The sequence below is a fragment of the Miniopterus natalensis genome, chromosome 2, assembly GCF_054644295.1.
Source record: "Miniopterus natalensis isolate mMinNat1 chromosome 2, mMinNat1.hap1, whole genome shotgun sequence".
Taxonomy (NCBI): Eukaryota; Metazoa; Chordata; class Mammalia; order Chiroptera; family Miniopteridae; genus Miniopterus; species Miniopterus natalensis.
In genome coordinates, this window is record NC_142082.1 from 110,044,537 (window position 1) to 110,058,963 (window position 14,427).

General features: G+C 42.9%; 1 protein-coding gene across 1 annotated transcript in view; it reads right to left on the reverse strand.

Moving 5' to 3' along the window:
* PLEKHG7 (pleckstrin homology and RhoGEF domain containing G7) overlaps positions 1 to 14,427 on the reverse strand; it is a 50,031-nt gene that overhangs the window by 24,839 nt on the left and 10,765 nt on the right. Inside the window, exons 3-6 of the mRNA XM_087813865.1 lie at positions 10,937 to 11,064; positions 8,116 to 8,156; positions 3,662 to 3,760; positions 2,815 to 2,958 (exon numbers count right to left, since the gene is read on the reverse strand). Coding sequence (XP_087669991.1) covers positions 2,815 to 2,958; positions 3,662 to 3,760; positions 8,116 to 8,156; positions 10,937 to 11,064 — 412 coding nt within the window. The remainder of the gene's footprint in view (positions 1 to 2,814; positions 2,959 to 3,661; positions 3,761 to 8,115; positions 8,157 to 10,936; positions 11,065 to 14,427) is intronic.

Here is a 14,427-nt window from a genome sequence, read left to right on the forward strand (position 1 = left end):
TGAAATAAGAATGCTTTGCTTAAACATGATAAAGCATTTGAGGGAAACAATTATCTCAAGAATTTTAGGTGTAAAAAGACTGGACTTTAGATGCCAAGCTTCTCCAAGTCCATTGCCATATTACCTAATTCATGCAGTGAATGGTTCTTGAACTTGCTTCAGAATCATCTAGAGGCCTCGTTAAACCAGAGATTGGGCTCTACCCCCAGAGCTTCTGATTCAGTAGGTCTCTGATGGGGTCTGAGAACAGGCCTTTCTCACAAATCCCCAAGTGATTCTGATGCTGTTGGTCCGGGGAGCACACTTTGAGAACCACTGACTAAGCACTTCCCCAAATCCATACAGTTAGTATTGGTAGTCTGGAAATCTGTCATTATCCAAGCATTTGAAACATATAATTAAGAAACAGATGTCACTACTACAGATAAATTTGGAAATTTTAGAAAAAATGTCTTTTTGCTACAAGATTATTTTCTGCTTTACTGAAAATTTTGCCAACTTAAAAAAACATTGAGTACTTCAGTATATTCATTTTACTATTTGAATTTACTAATTGTCAATTCTAATTTACAAGAAACTTTGGGCAACTCATATTGATTGTGTAAAAGGAAACACATGTACACTCTAAATGTACTAGGACACTGGAAAACAAATAAACTCAAATTGTTTTGTTTTTTTAAACAGAAAATGCCAGCTCGAAAAGCTTGTGCAGGTAACAGTGGGATAGAAAGTTCTGTGCTGTTTTTTAGGGCAATGGAGTTAGGGCTCAGGGGTTCGTGCTCCGCAGGGAAGAGCTGTTGGTTACCGCCCAGTTCAATGCTCCTTTTCCTGACATCATCTCAGTATCATCTCTTCCCCAGGCCTTGATGTGCCATGTGGCAAGCAGACCTTACTCCCAGGGGTGGGCCTTGATTGCCTTAAACCAAATAAGCATTCCCTCCTTACCGGAGTAGTTGCTTCAGAAGTGGGCACGTGACTTAGGCAGTCCAATCAGAAAGAAATTCAAGACTTATGCTATGAATGTTGAAAATAGATCCCGTCTCTTTCTCTTTTTTCCCCTCTCCTTCCATGGGCTTAGGGAAAACAGCCATTCTCTGACTACAGCAGAGGCCAGCCGTGAGATGAGGCTGATGCCATGGAAGGCAGGAATGACAATGGAGAAAAATTTTGTCCTGGGTTTTAAGCTCCTTGATCAAACCAATCTTGAAATCTCTCCCAACTCTGGACTTGACATGGGCTGTAAATTCCTGCATTATTTAAGCTAGTTTTCTGTATCCTAAGGATATACTCCCTAGTTTCCATTTTCTCAGAGTCTCTTAGTGGTTTAAATTTTGTTGTTATTCAATGCTGTGATGACAATAAACATTACTTAAAAAAAAATAATAACTGACATTAGTATGTCACTTGATAGGTTTCAAAGGAAACTGATCAGATGCTCACCATGCTCAGATGCTATGAGGCAGCCAGAAATGGTAGTGTCATCCCTCTTTTATAGCTCAGGACAGCCTGTGGGATAAACTAGGCCTGCTGTTTTCATAACTAATGCTTGGTTGTAACACAGCTATGTACATTCCTTTATAAATTACCCATGGCATCTTTTGCACTGCAACAGAGAGCTGAGTAACTGTAACGAAGGCCACATAGTCTGCAAAGCCTAAAATACAGGGGTGGGCAAAAGTAAGTTTACAGTTGTGAGTATGCCAGACACAGAATTTATTCTTGTATTATTATTTATTAATTATTGTATTATTTTCCACATGAACAACTGTAAACCTACTTTTGCCCCACCTTGTATTTACTATCTGGACCTTTATAGAGAATGTTTCCCAACCCATGGTTTAGGAAATGGAAGACTAGACTTTTTTAAGGTCACATGACAAGTCAGAAGCAGATCCAGGATTTGAACTTGGGTCTCCGTAAGTGCTTTTTTACGCAGTGCTTTTTCCTGTGTAAGAGAGAAGGTAGGATTCAAAAGTGCTCATGGGCAGAGGCAAGCTTGGGAGCAATACGGCTCTCCCTCCCCTGTGGTCTTGGAAGGCAATGGCTCCCTTGTCATCCTTGCCCTGTGGTTCTTCTTTAGGATAATCTGCTCAGAGCCTCACCAGATCAGGGATGTGGCACTGCACAACCTCAGGACACCATTTACCTGGCAGATGTCACAAATATAATCTGTCTTCCGCCCCCACTGTGTTACATGTGGATGGCTGCCCAGGAATTCATGACTGTGGCCCTACAGCTGATAAAAGGCATGCTCCTGGCTCTGCTCACGAGGGAGCAAGAGCTGGGGAAGTGGGTGCCTGGAGGGTGACTGTGAGCCCTCTGACTCCAGGAGTGTGTAAACACAGGGTAAGAATGGGCAGAGGAGATTCAGACATCAGACAGAGATCTGGACTAGTTTACTCAGAACTCCCCAATCCTGAGAGGTTATGTTTAAGAACGAAGAGACAAACAAGTAGTAGATAAAAAGTAGGTAAAATCTTCTTAAGATTGCCTGGCCGGCATGGCTCAGCAGTTGAGCATGGACCAGGAGATCTTGGTTCAGTTCCCAGTCAGGGCACATCCCGGGTTGGGGGCGTGCAGAAGGCAGCCGATCAATGCCTTCCTCTCATCATTGATATTTCTATCTCTCTCTCCCTCTCTTTTCCTCTCTCTGAAATCAATAAAGATATATTTTAAAAAGTTTTTTCTTAAGATTGCCTAAAAGAGGGGCATCTCCACCTCCCAACTTTTTTTTTTTCTGTGTGAAAGGGGATAACAAATCTCCCTAAATCCAACCAAGTTTCCATCTCCTACAAAAATGAGGCCCAGCATTACCATCTTAAGAACTAATAAATGGTCCAAGAAATAAGTGCATTCGCTTGTGAACAGTTCCCACACGGCCTCTTGCTGCTTTCTCAAGTCTAATTGATCAGTAGGAAGCTTTCGATGTGTTTCCACGACTTCATTCCAGGTCTTACCCTGCAAATGGGAGGAAAAAAGGAATGAAACATTTCCACCTCGATGGGTCGACCTGTTCACCATTTGCTTTGACTTGCACTAAGTATGTCAAGAGCACACGCGCATCCACGGAACCATGCTTTCCTGCTCAGGCCCCGGCATCCTTCTCGGCAGTGGCTCCTCAAGCTGCCCAAACCACGGTTCTCTCTGTATGGTTTTGGGATGCATGACATACATTATTTTATTTTAAGTAAAAAGGAAATCAACTTGATGTCGTTTTGCATTATGCTTGGGAATTTCATGAGCCTTTTTCAGTCTATTGCAAAAAACCTCAAAGAACCCTAAACCCAGAGCTGGGAAGTCTGTTCCAGGCTTCCCTGCTACAGCTTGTTGAAATGAATTACATAAAATGAGAGTTTTAAAGTTTATAGAGACATTTAAATGGTCTTATCAAAAGCAAGTTATTTTTCAAAAGAGGAAATTGAGGCCCTGAGGTGAGTAAGAGTAACACCACTGTTAACTTTTGCACAGGCCTCTGGCATCCATTGTTCTAGTTGAGATGAAACGCCTTCCTGAGGTTTCCGTGTGCATTAGCGAGCAGACCTGATTCCGCCCAGCTCTGTGCTCCTCTCCTGTACTTTGCTGTTATAGGAACAAAGGCAACAAAGTAATAACTAAACGAAGGAAAAAAGCCATATCACTCAGTAAGCAACTGGTGCGATACCTTAAGGCTGTGGAACTCATAGCCCCTGAAGTCTGCAATCTTCACAGAGGAGAGGCACTTCTCCAGATCAGACGCGTGCTTGTGTTTGTCTTTGCCCTGCTTAAAAAATGGGTAGAAACAGAATTTGCAAACACGAATTCTTCAAGGACATGACTTCAGAAGCCTCAGCATCTTCCCTACTTTCATTCTCTAACATGCATGAGAACAGGCTGCACATGTTGTCTAGAAGCCACTATCAGTTGCAAAGTCATTTCCCAACCATAGTCTGACCCATGGGTCCACAGAATGTGAGGTCTGGAGGACAGAGGCTGCTGAGGGTGTCTGATCCAAACCTCTCATTTTATTAATGGAAAAAAAAAATAATCCAAGGCTTGCAACAGTTATATAGGAAATAGATGAGCTCCAGGCCTCACACCCACCCTGTGGGATGATACAATGTCTTTCACAGTTCTAACCTTTCCAAACACAGGATTATAGGACTTTAGCATCAGAAGGTACCTGGATGTTTTAGTTCCACCCCTCGGTTAGCAGATGACTGGGTAAAGCCCAGAGTGTTCAAGGAACTGCCCAACGTGATAATTCACTGCTAAAGAATATTAGGATATGCTGGAAACCAGTTTCCTTCGGATGAAACCACCCATTTATTTTTGTTATCATTTTTATTTTTAATAATACTAGTTAAAAAAATCTGCTTACAAGGTAATATGTGGTTATTGCAGGAAATTTGAGAAACAAAGAAAAACACAAAGAAAATCAAAGTTACCTGTAATCTTTACCCCCAGATAAGCACTGAAAACCTTCTTCTGATTGTATTTATAATTAATCTTTAATGGTGTCATATTTGCACATCCTTTGGTAGCTTGCTTTCTAAACTTAGTGTATTGTGAGTTTTTTTTGACTCATTAAATACTCTGCTGCAACATCATAAATTATCTACTTAAAAACATTCATTTTACCACCTGTCCCAGGAAGAAACTGTCAAATGAAGTGTAAGGCTTCCTAAGGGACACTTGGCTGCATTTCAAATGAGTGTTTATCACAAATAAGTTTTCAACTTGTTCTGTTGCCTCAGGGTCACGATGTTGGCACAGATCTAAGGCAGTTTGGTGGAAGTTATTCAACTTTCTGTTAATGAGCAGGAGAGACCCAGTCACAGTTTCAGAATGTGCTGAAGGCTGTGGCTGGCTTCTCTTTAGGGTTATGGCACTGACAGAGAAAACCTATTAGAGACTCATTAACTTCCCCAGAAGCAAAGAAATCTTGGAGAGGGTTGGGGACTGCCTACAGCAATTGGGACATATGCCTTTTGTTGATGTCTGAAACCATAGTAACTGCATGTTGTGGAAATAAAAAGTCAGCAGCCTGTTGGAAAAGAAAGGAGCCGAGACAATGGGAGCAGCTTTGGAGCTGTGGGAAAGTGGGCACCAGCCCCTGCCTTGCAGGGCACTCGCTGTGGCTTTCCATGGGTCTGACTCACCTCCTGACCAGTGGATATACCAGTGAGAAAGGAGGGGACAGTCTTTTCAGAGATCACATGAACTCTTTAGAGTAATGGACCCACTGTTGGAAGCCTTGTTGCTTCCAATCTGGTGGCATTAGCAAGGAGAGGCCAGGAGAAGAGTTTGAAGGGTATTTCAGAGGATACAGAGCATAAAGAGTAAGAACTGAACTTAATTCTGGAGTCTCAAAGTTAATAACAAAGAGGTGGGTGGAATGGACATTTTCAGTAGGGACCGATGGCGTGGAACTGGAGCAAAATGAATATATGCGATGTGTGAATGTGAATATATACTTTTTAGGGTGGCTGACAAAGAGATGGCCTTGAATCTGTGAGAACAGACAAGGCCCATGAGAGCTCTGATGAGAGGGAGGAGGCGGGAGTGTCCAGATCTGGTTGTGGAGCCACACATTTGCAGCAACAATTCAATGTCGGGGCTAAAACAGACTCAGAGCCAAAGGGCCTGGGACTCCTGGGGACCAATCAACGCTCTGCCGCTTATAAGCTGTGTGACCTCAGGCAAGCTATTCAACCTCTCTGAACCTCAGTTTCTCCATTTGTAAAATGGGCGTAATAATGTCACCTGCCTTGCTGGGCTGTTGCGAGGATTAGTGAGTTGCCGCGTGTAAACTATGACATGCATGAAGAGGAACACGCATAAACAGAAACAGAGCCCAATGACGTGCTAAACAGTATATCTGTTTGCTTTTATTACTAATATTCATTAGAAAGGAAGAAGAGAAGAAAGGTAAGAAAAGGGAAAATGCGTAATAGGTCAGAAAAATACATTATAATTTAGGAGCATGTTTGCTACATTTATGTGGATTAGCCCTTATATGGAGATGAATTACGTGATAAATACGGCTGAAAGGATGAAGGGCCAAGTAGATACATTGATTGGAAGGAGCCCAGATCCTGCGTCCTTATGAGAGCGAGCCTTCGAGGTGTGAATTTCCCTTGGTGACTGAGAGCATTTGCCGAGTCACTGTGCCATCCCACCGATGAATCCGCCTTTGTGTATCTCCACCGCCGCCTACCCCGGGCCAACGCTGTGCAAGTCGTTTATCACTCCCTCCCCACCAATTCACACGTCAGTCTGACCCTCTCAGTTATGAGCTGATAATGGGCACCTCCACATTTGAGAAGCCTAGCCCAGCGTTGGGCACAAACAGTCACCCAACATGTGGAACGAATTGTTTCTTCGTGGAGAAAAATACATTTATGACAGCGTGTAAGAGCATCCCTTCCTTAGGTAGGTCATCCCTATGGGAAGCACATTCTGTGTCCCAGGCAGCCCTGAGAGCTTTCCTGCTCTGGATGAGCCCCCAGGAGAGCTGGTGGGACAGTCCCCTTCTCTTGAGAGCCCGGACCTGGCTGGTAACCGGCCCTGCCTCCATCTGAATGAGAAGGAGCCCAGGGAAGCTTGTACCACAGGCCCTGCCTCAGGCCTGCCAGGAAAAGCCAAACCAGGTCCCTAAGGAGGGGCAAAATGAGACTGAATGGTGAGAAACAGGCTTCCTCACGATGGTGTTAAAATTTTACTACCTTGTAATGTTTAGACTGTCTCTATGGTTGATTGTTTTTGCCCATTCCCCCAAATTCATATGTTAAAGCCCTAACCCCCCAAAGGGATGGTATTTGGAGATAGAATCTTTGGGAAGTAAGTAGGTTTAGATGATGTCAGGAGGGCTTATAAGGACACTACCCCATTCATGAGGTTAGTGAGGAGGAGGAGACCCTGGAGCTCTGTCTCCATTATGGAGGACAGAGCGAGAAGGTGACCATCTAGAAGTTAGGAAGAGAGTTCTCGCCAAAACTCCTACCACGCTGGCCCCCTGATCCTGGGCTTCTCGGCCTCCAGAACTGTGAGAAGTAATTATTGGTTGTTTAAACCGCCTAGTCTGTGGTATTTTGTTATAGCAGCTGGAGCTGACTGAGACATTCATACAAATTTTTTATGCTTGTAAAAATAATGTGTAAGTCACTCAGGTACTTGATTATGAGAATAAGTAGTTTTCCAAACCTTAATTACAAATAAAACTACCAATAATATGGTCAATATTGATTGAGTGTTTAAAATGTGCCCAGCTCTGGAGTAAGCCCCACATGTATTATTTGATCACAGCCACCCCAGGGGCTGGCACTGTGACCTCAGCTTTCACAGGGAAGGACCTGAAGCTGAGGGAGGTTGATTTGTTTGGCCAAGGTCACAGAATAGTAAGTGGAGCAGCTGGATTGGAACGTCAGAGAGCTTTTAATTTAGTTACGGTACTTAAAAATGGTATTGCAACTGGTATTGCTGGGAGAACAGAGTCAGTCCCTCCCCTTCCTACAAAAACAGGAGCCAGGTTGTAGTCAGGAAGGCTCCTTCTCTCTACCCCCAGCATGCCTGAAGGAAGGACTGCACTGTGGCCAGCCCTTGTCATAGGCAGTGAAGAATCAGGGACCACTGATATTAATTTATGACTCTTTCATAATTGATGCTAGCAAGAATGAATTAAAAAAACACACGCGAGGAATAATCCAACTGGTTTTCCCAGAAATAGAAGTGTATTTGTGGAATCTGTTTCTGTAATAGCTCTTTAATTTTTCAACGTTCCCAATAAGTACAGCACTGACTGCAAAGTGGGGCGAACCCTGTTCAAGCTGACTTTATCGAGTGAGCTGTTTCAGAAGCTGCATCAAGTTATAGATTTAGAGTTGTAAAGCATCACAGTATTCTGATTGCTTTGTTTTTTTGCAGAACTCATGCACCACTGGCAATTAGCACTGTTTTGCTGCACAAAATGGCCTTATTTGGCATGTTCTGTAGTTGCTACTATGAATGTGATGATATAATTTAAACTTCACATGCCATCTGCCATCATGAGAAGATAAAGGGGCTCTTCAGCCACTTCTTGCTTCCTTAGCTACAGGAGACTTAATTGAAACAAAAATGACAATGCACAGAACTCACCGCTCCTCTCCTGGAGAAAGGCCATCGTGGCTTTTTGGACTCTGGTGGGTGAAATGAAAGAAAGTATATTAGGACTTTGAGTAACTAGTGACTACAGTGCTTTACAAAACCTGCTTTTTCAAATGAGCCAAAAGGAGTTCATCCTGCTCTAACTCCCCTTCTCCTGAGAATGCACAGAATGAATATTTATATTTATGCAGATGAGTGAAGGAAGTGATGTTGCAACCTAAAAGTTGGTATTCCTTTGCTACCTGAAGGTAATATTGGCCTATTTCTTGACTAGAGTATTTTTCCGCCTCCTTTTCTTTATCACTCAGGGGGGAAAAAAAATCTATGAAATGTAATAAAGATGTCGAATAATTTATTTAAGACAGAGAGTCACAGAACTTTGGGACTGAAAGGACTTCGTTTTTACACTGTTCCACCAGAAACTCTTCCAGACCAAACTTGAGACTCGGCGACTGTGTGCACCTGATAATCCCCAGGTGTGGTTAAATGCAGACTTCCGAAATAGGAACATCAACACATCACCAACCTTCACATTGGGGTTTATTGTTGCTATTAGCCACCATCCAAGTAGTCCTTAGGAGTTGCTCTGAGTTGAGAAAAAAGTCATTGTTCAATAACACATTCCTGTTTTTGATCATCAGGAAGTTAGGAGATGAGATTTGGACTCCTGATTTTTATGTCATTTGCATAAATTGGTAATGTTACCCAGAAAAAGTTGGGAACCCTCTCTTAGGTTTAGGTGAGGTGCTTGGATGACTCAGTATACAAAATAGATGTCGTATAGGTTTGTCTCTCTTTCTGTTCAGTTCATCAGGGGACTCTGCATAATACTTCAGATGGAGGCAATTACCAGCGGGCCTTTACTACAAAGGGTGTGCTCAAGGGACTTTTCCTATTGGAACCCCGGAAGGCACCTGTCCAACTGACAACCTTATTAATCTTTTAAAAGGAGAGCTTGGGTGGAATCTCCTTTAAGGATAAATCTGCTTTACTACTCGTAGCCCTCAAATGCCTGGTGGTAAACTGTGTCCAATTTGAACAGCAATTGGGGTCTCTGGTCTTAACAAATTTTCCTCCTCTGCTCTTCTAACTTTGGGGGTCTTGGGAAAGGGTCACAAATATTAAGAAGATTTAAATGGGTCTTTATTGCCTCCTCAATCTTTTATTATTTGTATTAATTAAGATTTGCTGGCTCAGAATCTCTGTTTCAACAATAAGTCAGGGTAACTCAATGTGCACCCCAAAGCTTAAGCAACACTGCACTGGATCATGACTTGGGGACTCAAGATCCCTGTTCTGAACTCCTGAGAAGAGGGCATGGAGGCGTATGCTGGAGAATGTTGCCTAACCTTTACTATGTGATGGCACACAACAAAGAACAACTAGGTCATTTAGAAGCATGATGCAGAAGTTACAACCTGATTCTTAGCATAGCAGTTTTCAAATTTTAGGTGGCATCAGAATCACCGGAGGGCTTGTTAAAAAACAGATTACTCAGCTCTGTCCCCAGAATTTCTAATTCAGGAGGTCTGGAGCAGGGCCCCAGAATCTGCATTTTTACAATTTCCCAGGCAATGCTGAAGCTGCTGGTCTGGCCAGCCTTGGGGAGACACTGCTTTAGTTGCTAACCAGTTTAGAGCATTTGCAAAGTCTCATGGAACAAGTACTAGCTTCTATTAAGGTTATGCTGTGTTTAGAGCTAGCTCTAGTTTCTAGGGGCCTGTCCTTGAGTAAGTCACTTTATCCCTCTTGTTTGTTCATTTGGGTGACTGTATCACAGGAGATGGTAGACGTTTATTTGGATGGCTGTGTTATATAAGACATTAGATGAGAAAGGAACCTATAAAGAGTGAAGGACTATGATGTATTTACTGGTGGCTTCTGGGTTCCAAATAATGGGTGGCTGATGCAGGCTGCCGGGGAGCACGCAGGACTAGCAGTCAGGAGCCTAGACTCCATTCCTCTGACACAAACCCGCTGGTACCATGCTGCGTCGCTACTACTTTCTGGGTCTCGCTTTGCACATATGTGAGTGAGGAATGAGCTGGATGGTTTTCCAGCTGAGTTGCTGGTTATCCTTGGATCCTGGGGGTGCCTTGGAGGTGAGGCTTTGGGACCCACCCCACTTATAGGTATTGCAACTCTGCCTGGATCTGTTTTACAGGCTAGATTTCCAAGTGAGAATTCTTATGTAAAAGGGACTCTGTTAAGAACAAAACCAGTCTAACAACTACCAGGATGGGTAATCCTTAAATCTCCTTTTAGATCACAAAAGCTCCCCTCAGAATCATGGGAACTGTCTTTTCTTTCCCAGCTGAGTTCAAAATGCAGATTACCCTTAAGGCTGCCTCCCTCTAATCTCCCCTAACAGTAATCTGCTGTTACCAGGACTCTGTCTCCACATGGTACCACCCTGTTTGGAAGCCCAGGAGCAGGGTGGGGGCTGTGATTTTGGTTGTGTGCCCAGCCAGCAACACAGCAATGATAGAGAAGCTGCCCACCAACCCAGAGAGAGCATTCAGCCCCCAGATGGTGACCATCACTGGACCTGGGGCGAATTATTTCACAAGAGGACCTTTTGAGAGAAGGCCCATACCCGATCCATCTGTAAGTGGAATGGCTGATACCAGAATGATATTCAGCTGGTTCCAGTAATTCATGGCTGACGCCTGTCCTAATTTGGTGAGAGATCTATTTTCACTTGTCAGTGCACATGTTGTACTGATCATTAAATATTTTGAAAATCCCCCTTGCTCATTACAATATCTTTCTCATAGCAGGTATGGGATATAAGTATGCTGAAGGACAGGACCTGAATTCAGCAGCAGAAGTGGGTGGCACAGGTAATCAGCAGCTCCATCTGACACCAGAAGGTCCCCAGGGAACACCTCAAGTCCAGGTAAGTTGAGCACCACAGAACTCCTTCTGTGCTCGTAGAACCTGTGTTCAAGAGACAAAAGGAGAGAGCTTAGAGCCACATGCAGGCTGGTCACCATTCAGACCATTCTGGGCATTCGAGAGTCACGGCTACAAGCCTGATTAATGCCTGCTTTTTAAGGAAGGATTTGGAGGCTACCCTGCGCTCCAGGCATAGGAGGGCTATGATGACACGCACTCTCCACACCTTTTTGAGCTTTATTGACCATTTATGATTCTGACTAATCCAAAGCAACAGCTTTCTCAAAAATGTCAGCACAAACATACCCAACATGTTCTGATTCAGAAGGACACTGGGAGAAGCCCTCGCATGCACGAGTCTTTGGGAATTATTCACAGGGCCTCAGAGAGAGCAGGATGCATGGTGTGTCCACCAGCACCCCTAAAGGTCCAAAACTGATTGTTTAAAATCAGTACTTCTATTTTCCCCAGAGAGAAATGAGAACTATGATTGGTAAAGCTTAGCAAACAGGCCTATCCTCTTCTCTAGCTTTATCTTCTTGATTCCATCCTACATGCAGTCACTAGACAGGAGTTATCCAAAATGCAGGTCTGCCTCAGTCCCTCCTGGCCTCATACATTTCAGTGACTCTTCATTCTGTACCAGATAAATACTTTTTTAAAGCATTTATACAAGCCTTCTATAACCTGGCTCCTGATATTCCTTACTTTGCAATTTATTTTCTGGAAACAGGGAATGGATAGTAATCCCCCCACAAAATGTTTCAACCTTTGAGGCCTTAGCTGGGAATGCTTTGCCCTCTCCAAAACTTTCTAACCCCTGTTCATTCCTTAAGATTTAGAACCATGGATTATCTAAGTAACTTGAAAGGGAAATACTTAGATAAACTTGGCTTGGCTTTATTCAAATGGGTGTATTTCTTGGGGTTTTAAAATCTGTTTTGACTACTCTTCCTCTGCTCATGTCTCTTTTCCTCTCTCTTTTTAATTGGAAAACGTCAAGTTAATTTTGCAGCCATCACTACCTGCCAAACCAAAGTGCATGCTCTCCATTTTTCCTACTATCAAAACCCTGCTTTGCTTGGGGTGACATGTGCTGAGGTAATACAGTGATTTGCTCTGACTCCCTTGCAGCTAGTGGAGGTCATGTGACCCACATCTGGCCAATGAGATTTAAACAGAAGTTGCAGGGTCTGGATTCTGGGAAACTTTTTCAAAGTGGTCAGAGCTCCCTAACTTACCCCTTTTACCTTCTGCCCTTTACCCTTCTTATTGTCTTGAATATGGCTTGATGCCTGAAAGTATACCGGTAATCTTGCAAAGATAACAGCAGAACAGGAAAAATGAAAGAGCCCCAAAGGTTGCTGGCATCTGCCCTGGCCTGGGTTCTGGTTATACAATAAGAGAAATGCCCTTTGTTTGCCTAGGTTGCTCTAGTTGGATTCTGGTACATACAGATAAATGCTATCCCAACTGACACAAATCTCCCCATCTTGGACTTCCTTCTTTAAGAATAAGGTCACCTTCGACATTCTGCACTCCTGTAGCTCTTTTGCCACCTATCTATGATGAGGTTTTATAAGATCATTAGAGTTATGACTTAACGTCTTACAACTCTCCCCTTTTTGTTATTTGCCAATCCAATGTCCATAGTGGTTATGAAGATGGAGGGGGCTGAATTAGGTGACAGTTGGAAAGGTTACAGTCATTTGGGTGCGAAATATAATCATAGTTTCATTGTCCTGTAAATAGGACATTGGCATTGATACATTATGAATTAGTAGTATACAAATCCAACCAGGAATTTTCACAGTGCTATTCAAAAGGTATTAGATAAACATAAAATGCTGGGAGCCCACAAGAAAAATCCCCTGAAAATAAATATTAGAAGCTTTCCTGTAAACTTTATACTTTTCTTGAAAAGACCCTAGAAACATTCAATGAGATTTGGTATTTACGGGCATAGAAGGGATTGGAAAATTACAAAAATTTGAATGAGAAATGTAACCTAGGTGAACTTTGGGGGAAAAGTTTACTCTTTTGAGCTTTAACTCTAGAAATTACACAATCTGGTAAGTACAATGAGTTTGGTAGCTTTCTACAACTCTATAAGTGATCTCTATATTTCCTGGAGACCTCAGAGAGAACATAACTACCAGTGGAGAGGGAGGATTAGTCTTTTCCCCCTGCCTTCAGGCTGGCTTATATTTCTTTTCAATTCTTCTACAGTTCTCTGGAGCGATGGTTAAGAATGAGGAGTCAATTGCCTGGATTTTAACCTTAGCTGAAGGACCTTGATTAAGCAAGTTAATAACTTCTCTGGCCCTGACTTTGCCATTTGTGAAATGTAGACAATAATCATACCTACTTATTGTGTGAAGATGGATAAAGATAATTAATATAAAGCACTTAGACCAGTGTCTGGAATTTAGTAAGCTGTTAATAAATGCTATTATGTTGATTACTGAATATATTATGATATAATGTTCTATGTACATGTCTGTTTACTCCACTAAACTGCCAGCTCCTTCAGTGCAAGGCACACGTCTTGTTATCATTCATGTTGGTGGTGTTCATTTAGTACTCAATCCATTGTTTTTGATAACCACCAATGAACGAAGTACTCCTCTACTGTCTTCCTCCCTCTGGAAAGTATCTTACTTTATGATGCAGTTCTGCAGAATCATGTCTTATCTCCTCTCTTACCCTAAGCTCCTGGCTTCTGGTCTAAATCCCCATGTTCAGTAAGAACTCAATAAACATTTGTTGTATAAATGGAACCATAACCAAACCTGCATATGCCCAGCATCATCGTTGTCATTTCCTGACCAAACTCCTGCAGAATGTGTACCCCAGGAATGGCTAGCTGCTCACTATTCTTTAAACTTACCCTGCACTTTGTGCCTCCATGCCTTGGCTCAGGTAGTTCCCACCTGCCCGCCTACCTCCACTCTGTCTGCCTGGCAACCTCACACTCATTTCTAAATTCCAGCTTAGACGCTCTTCCTCCAGGAGTTTTTTCTGATCTGCTCAGGGAGAGCCAACCCTCTTTCCTTCCTTCCCCTCCCCCAGCTTGTGTTCTTATGATTTCATTGAAGGCTCATGCTGTGTCTTAACACAGAATCTAGCCACTAACATATAACTTAACCTAGAGCTTGTTGAATAAATAGGTATGTTGACCTAAAGAATGATATACACACAGTCCTCAAATGAATTTGCTTTTCCATTTTGGAATATGAATGAATAATCATATACAGTAGTAAAAGGCAATTTGAGCTCCCTCTCCCCCATTGAAGGTGGTTAAATCACCCCTATCCATTTCTCCCTTGTCTAGGGTAACTTCTGACATAAGGCATCCATCTGGGAGCACACAGGCCACGTTTTGGAGCTCAATTGGAGCAGGGC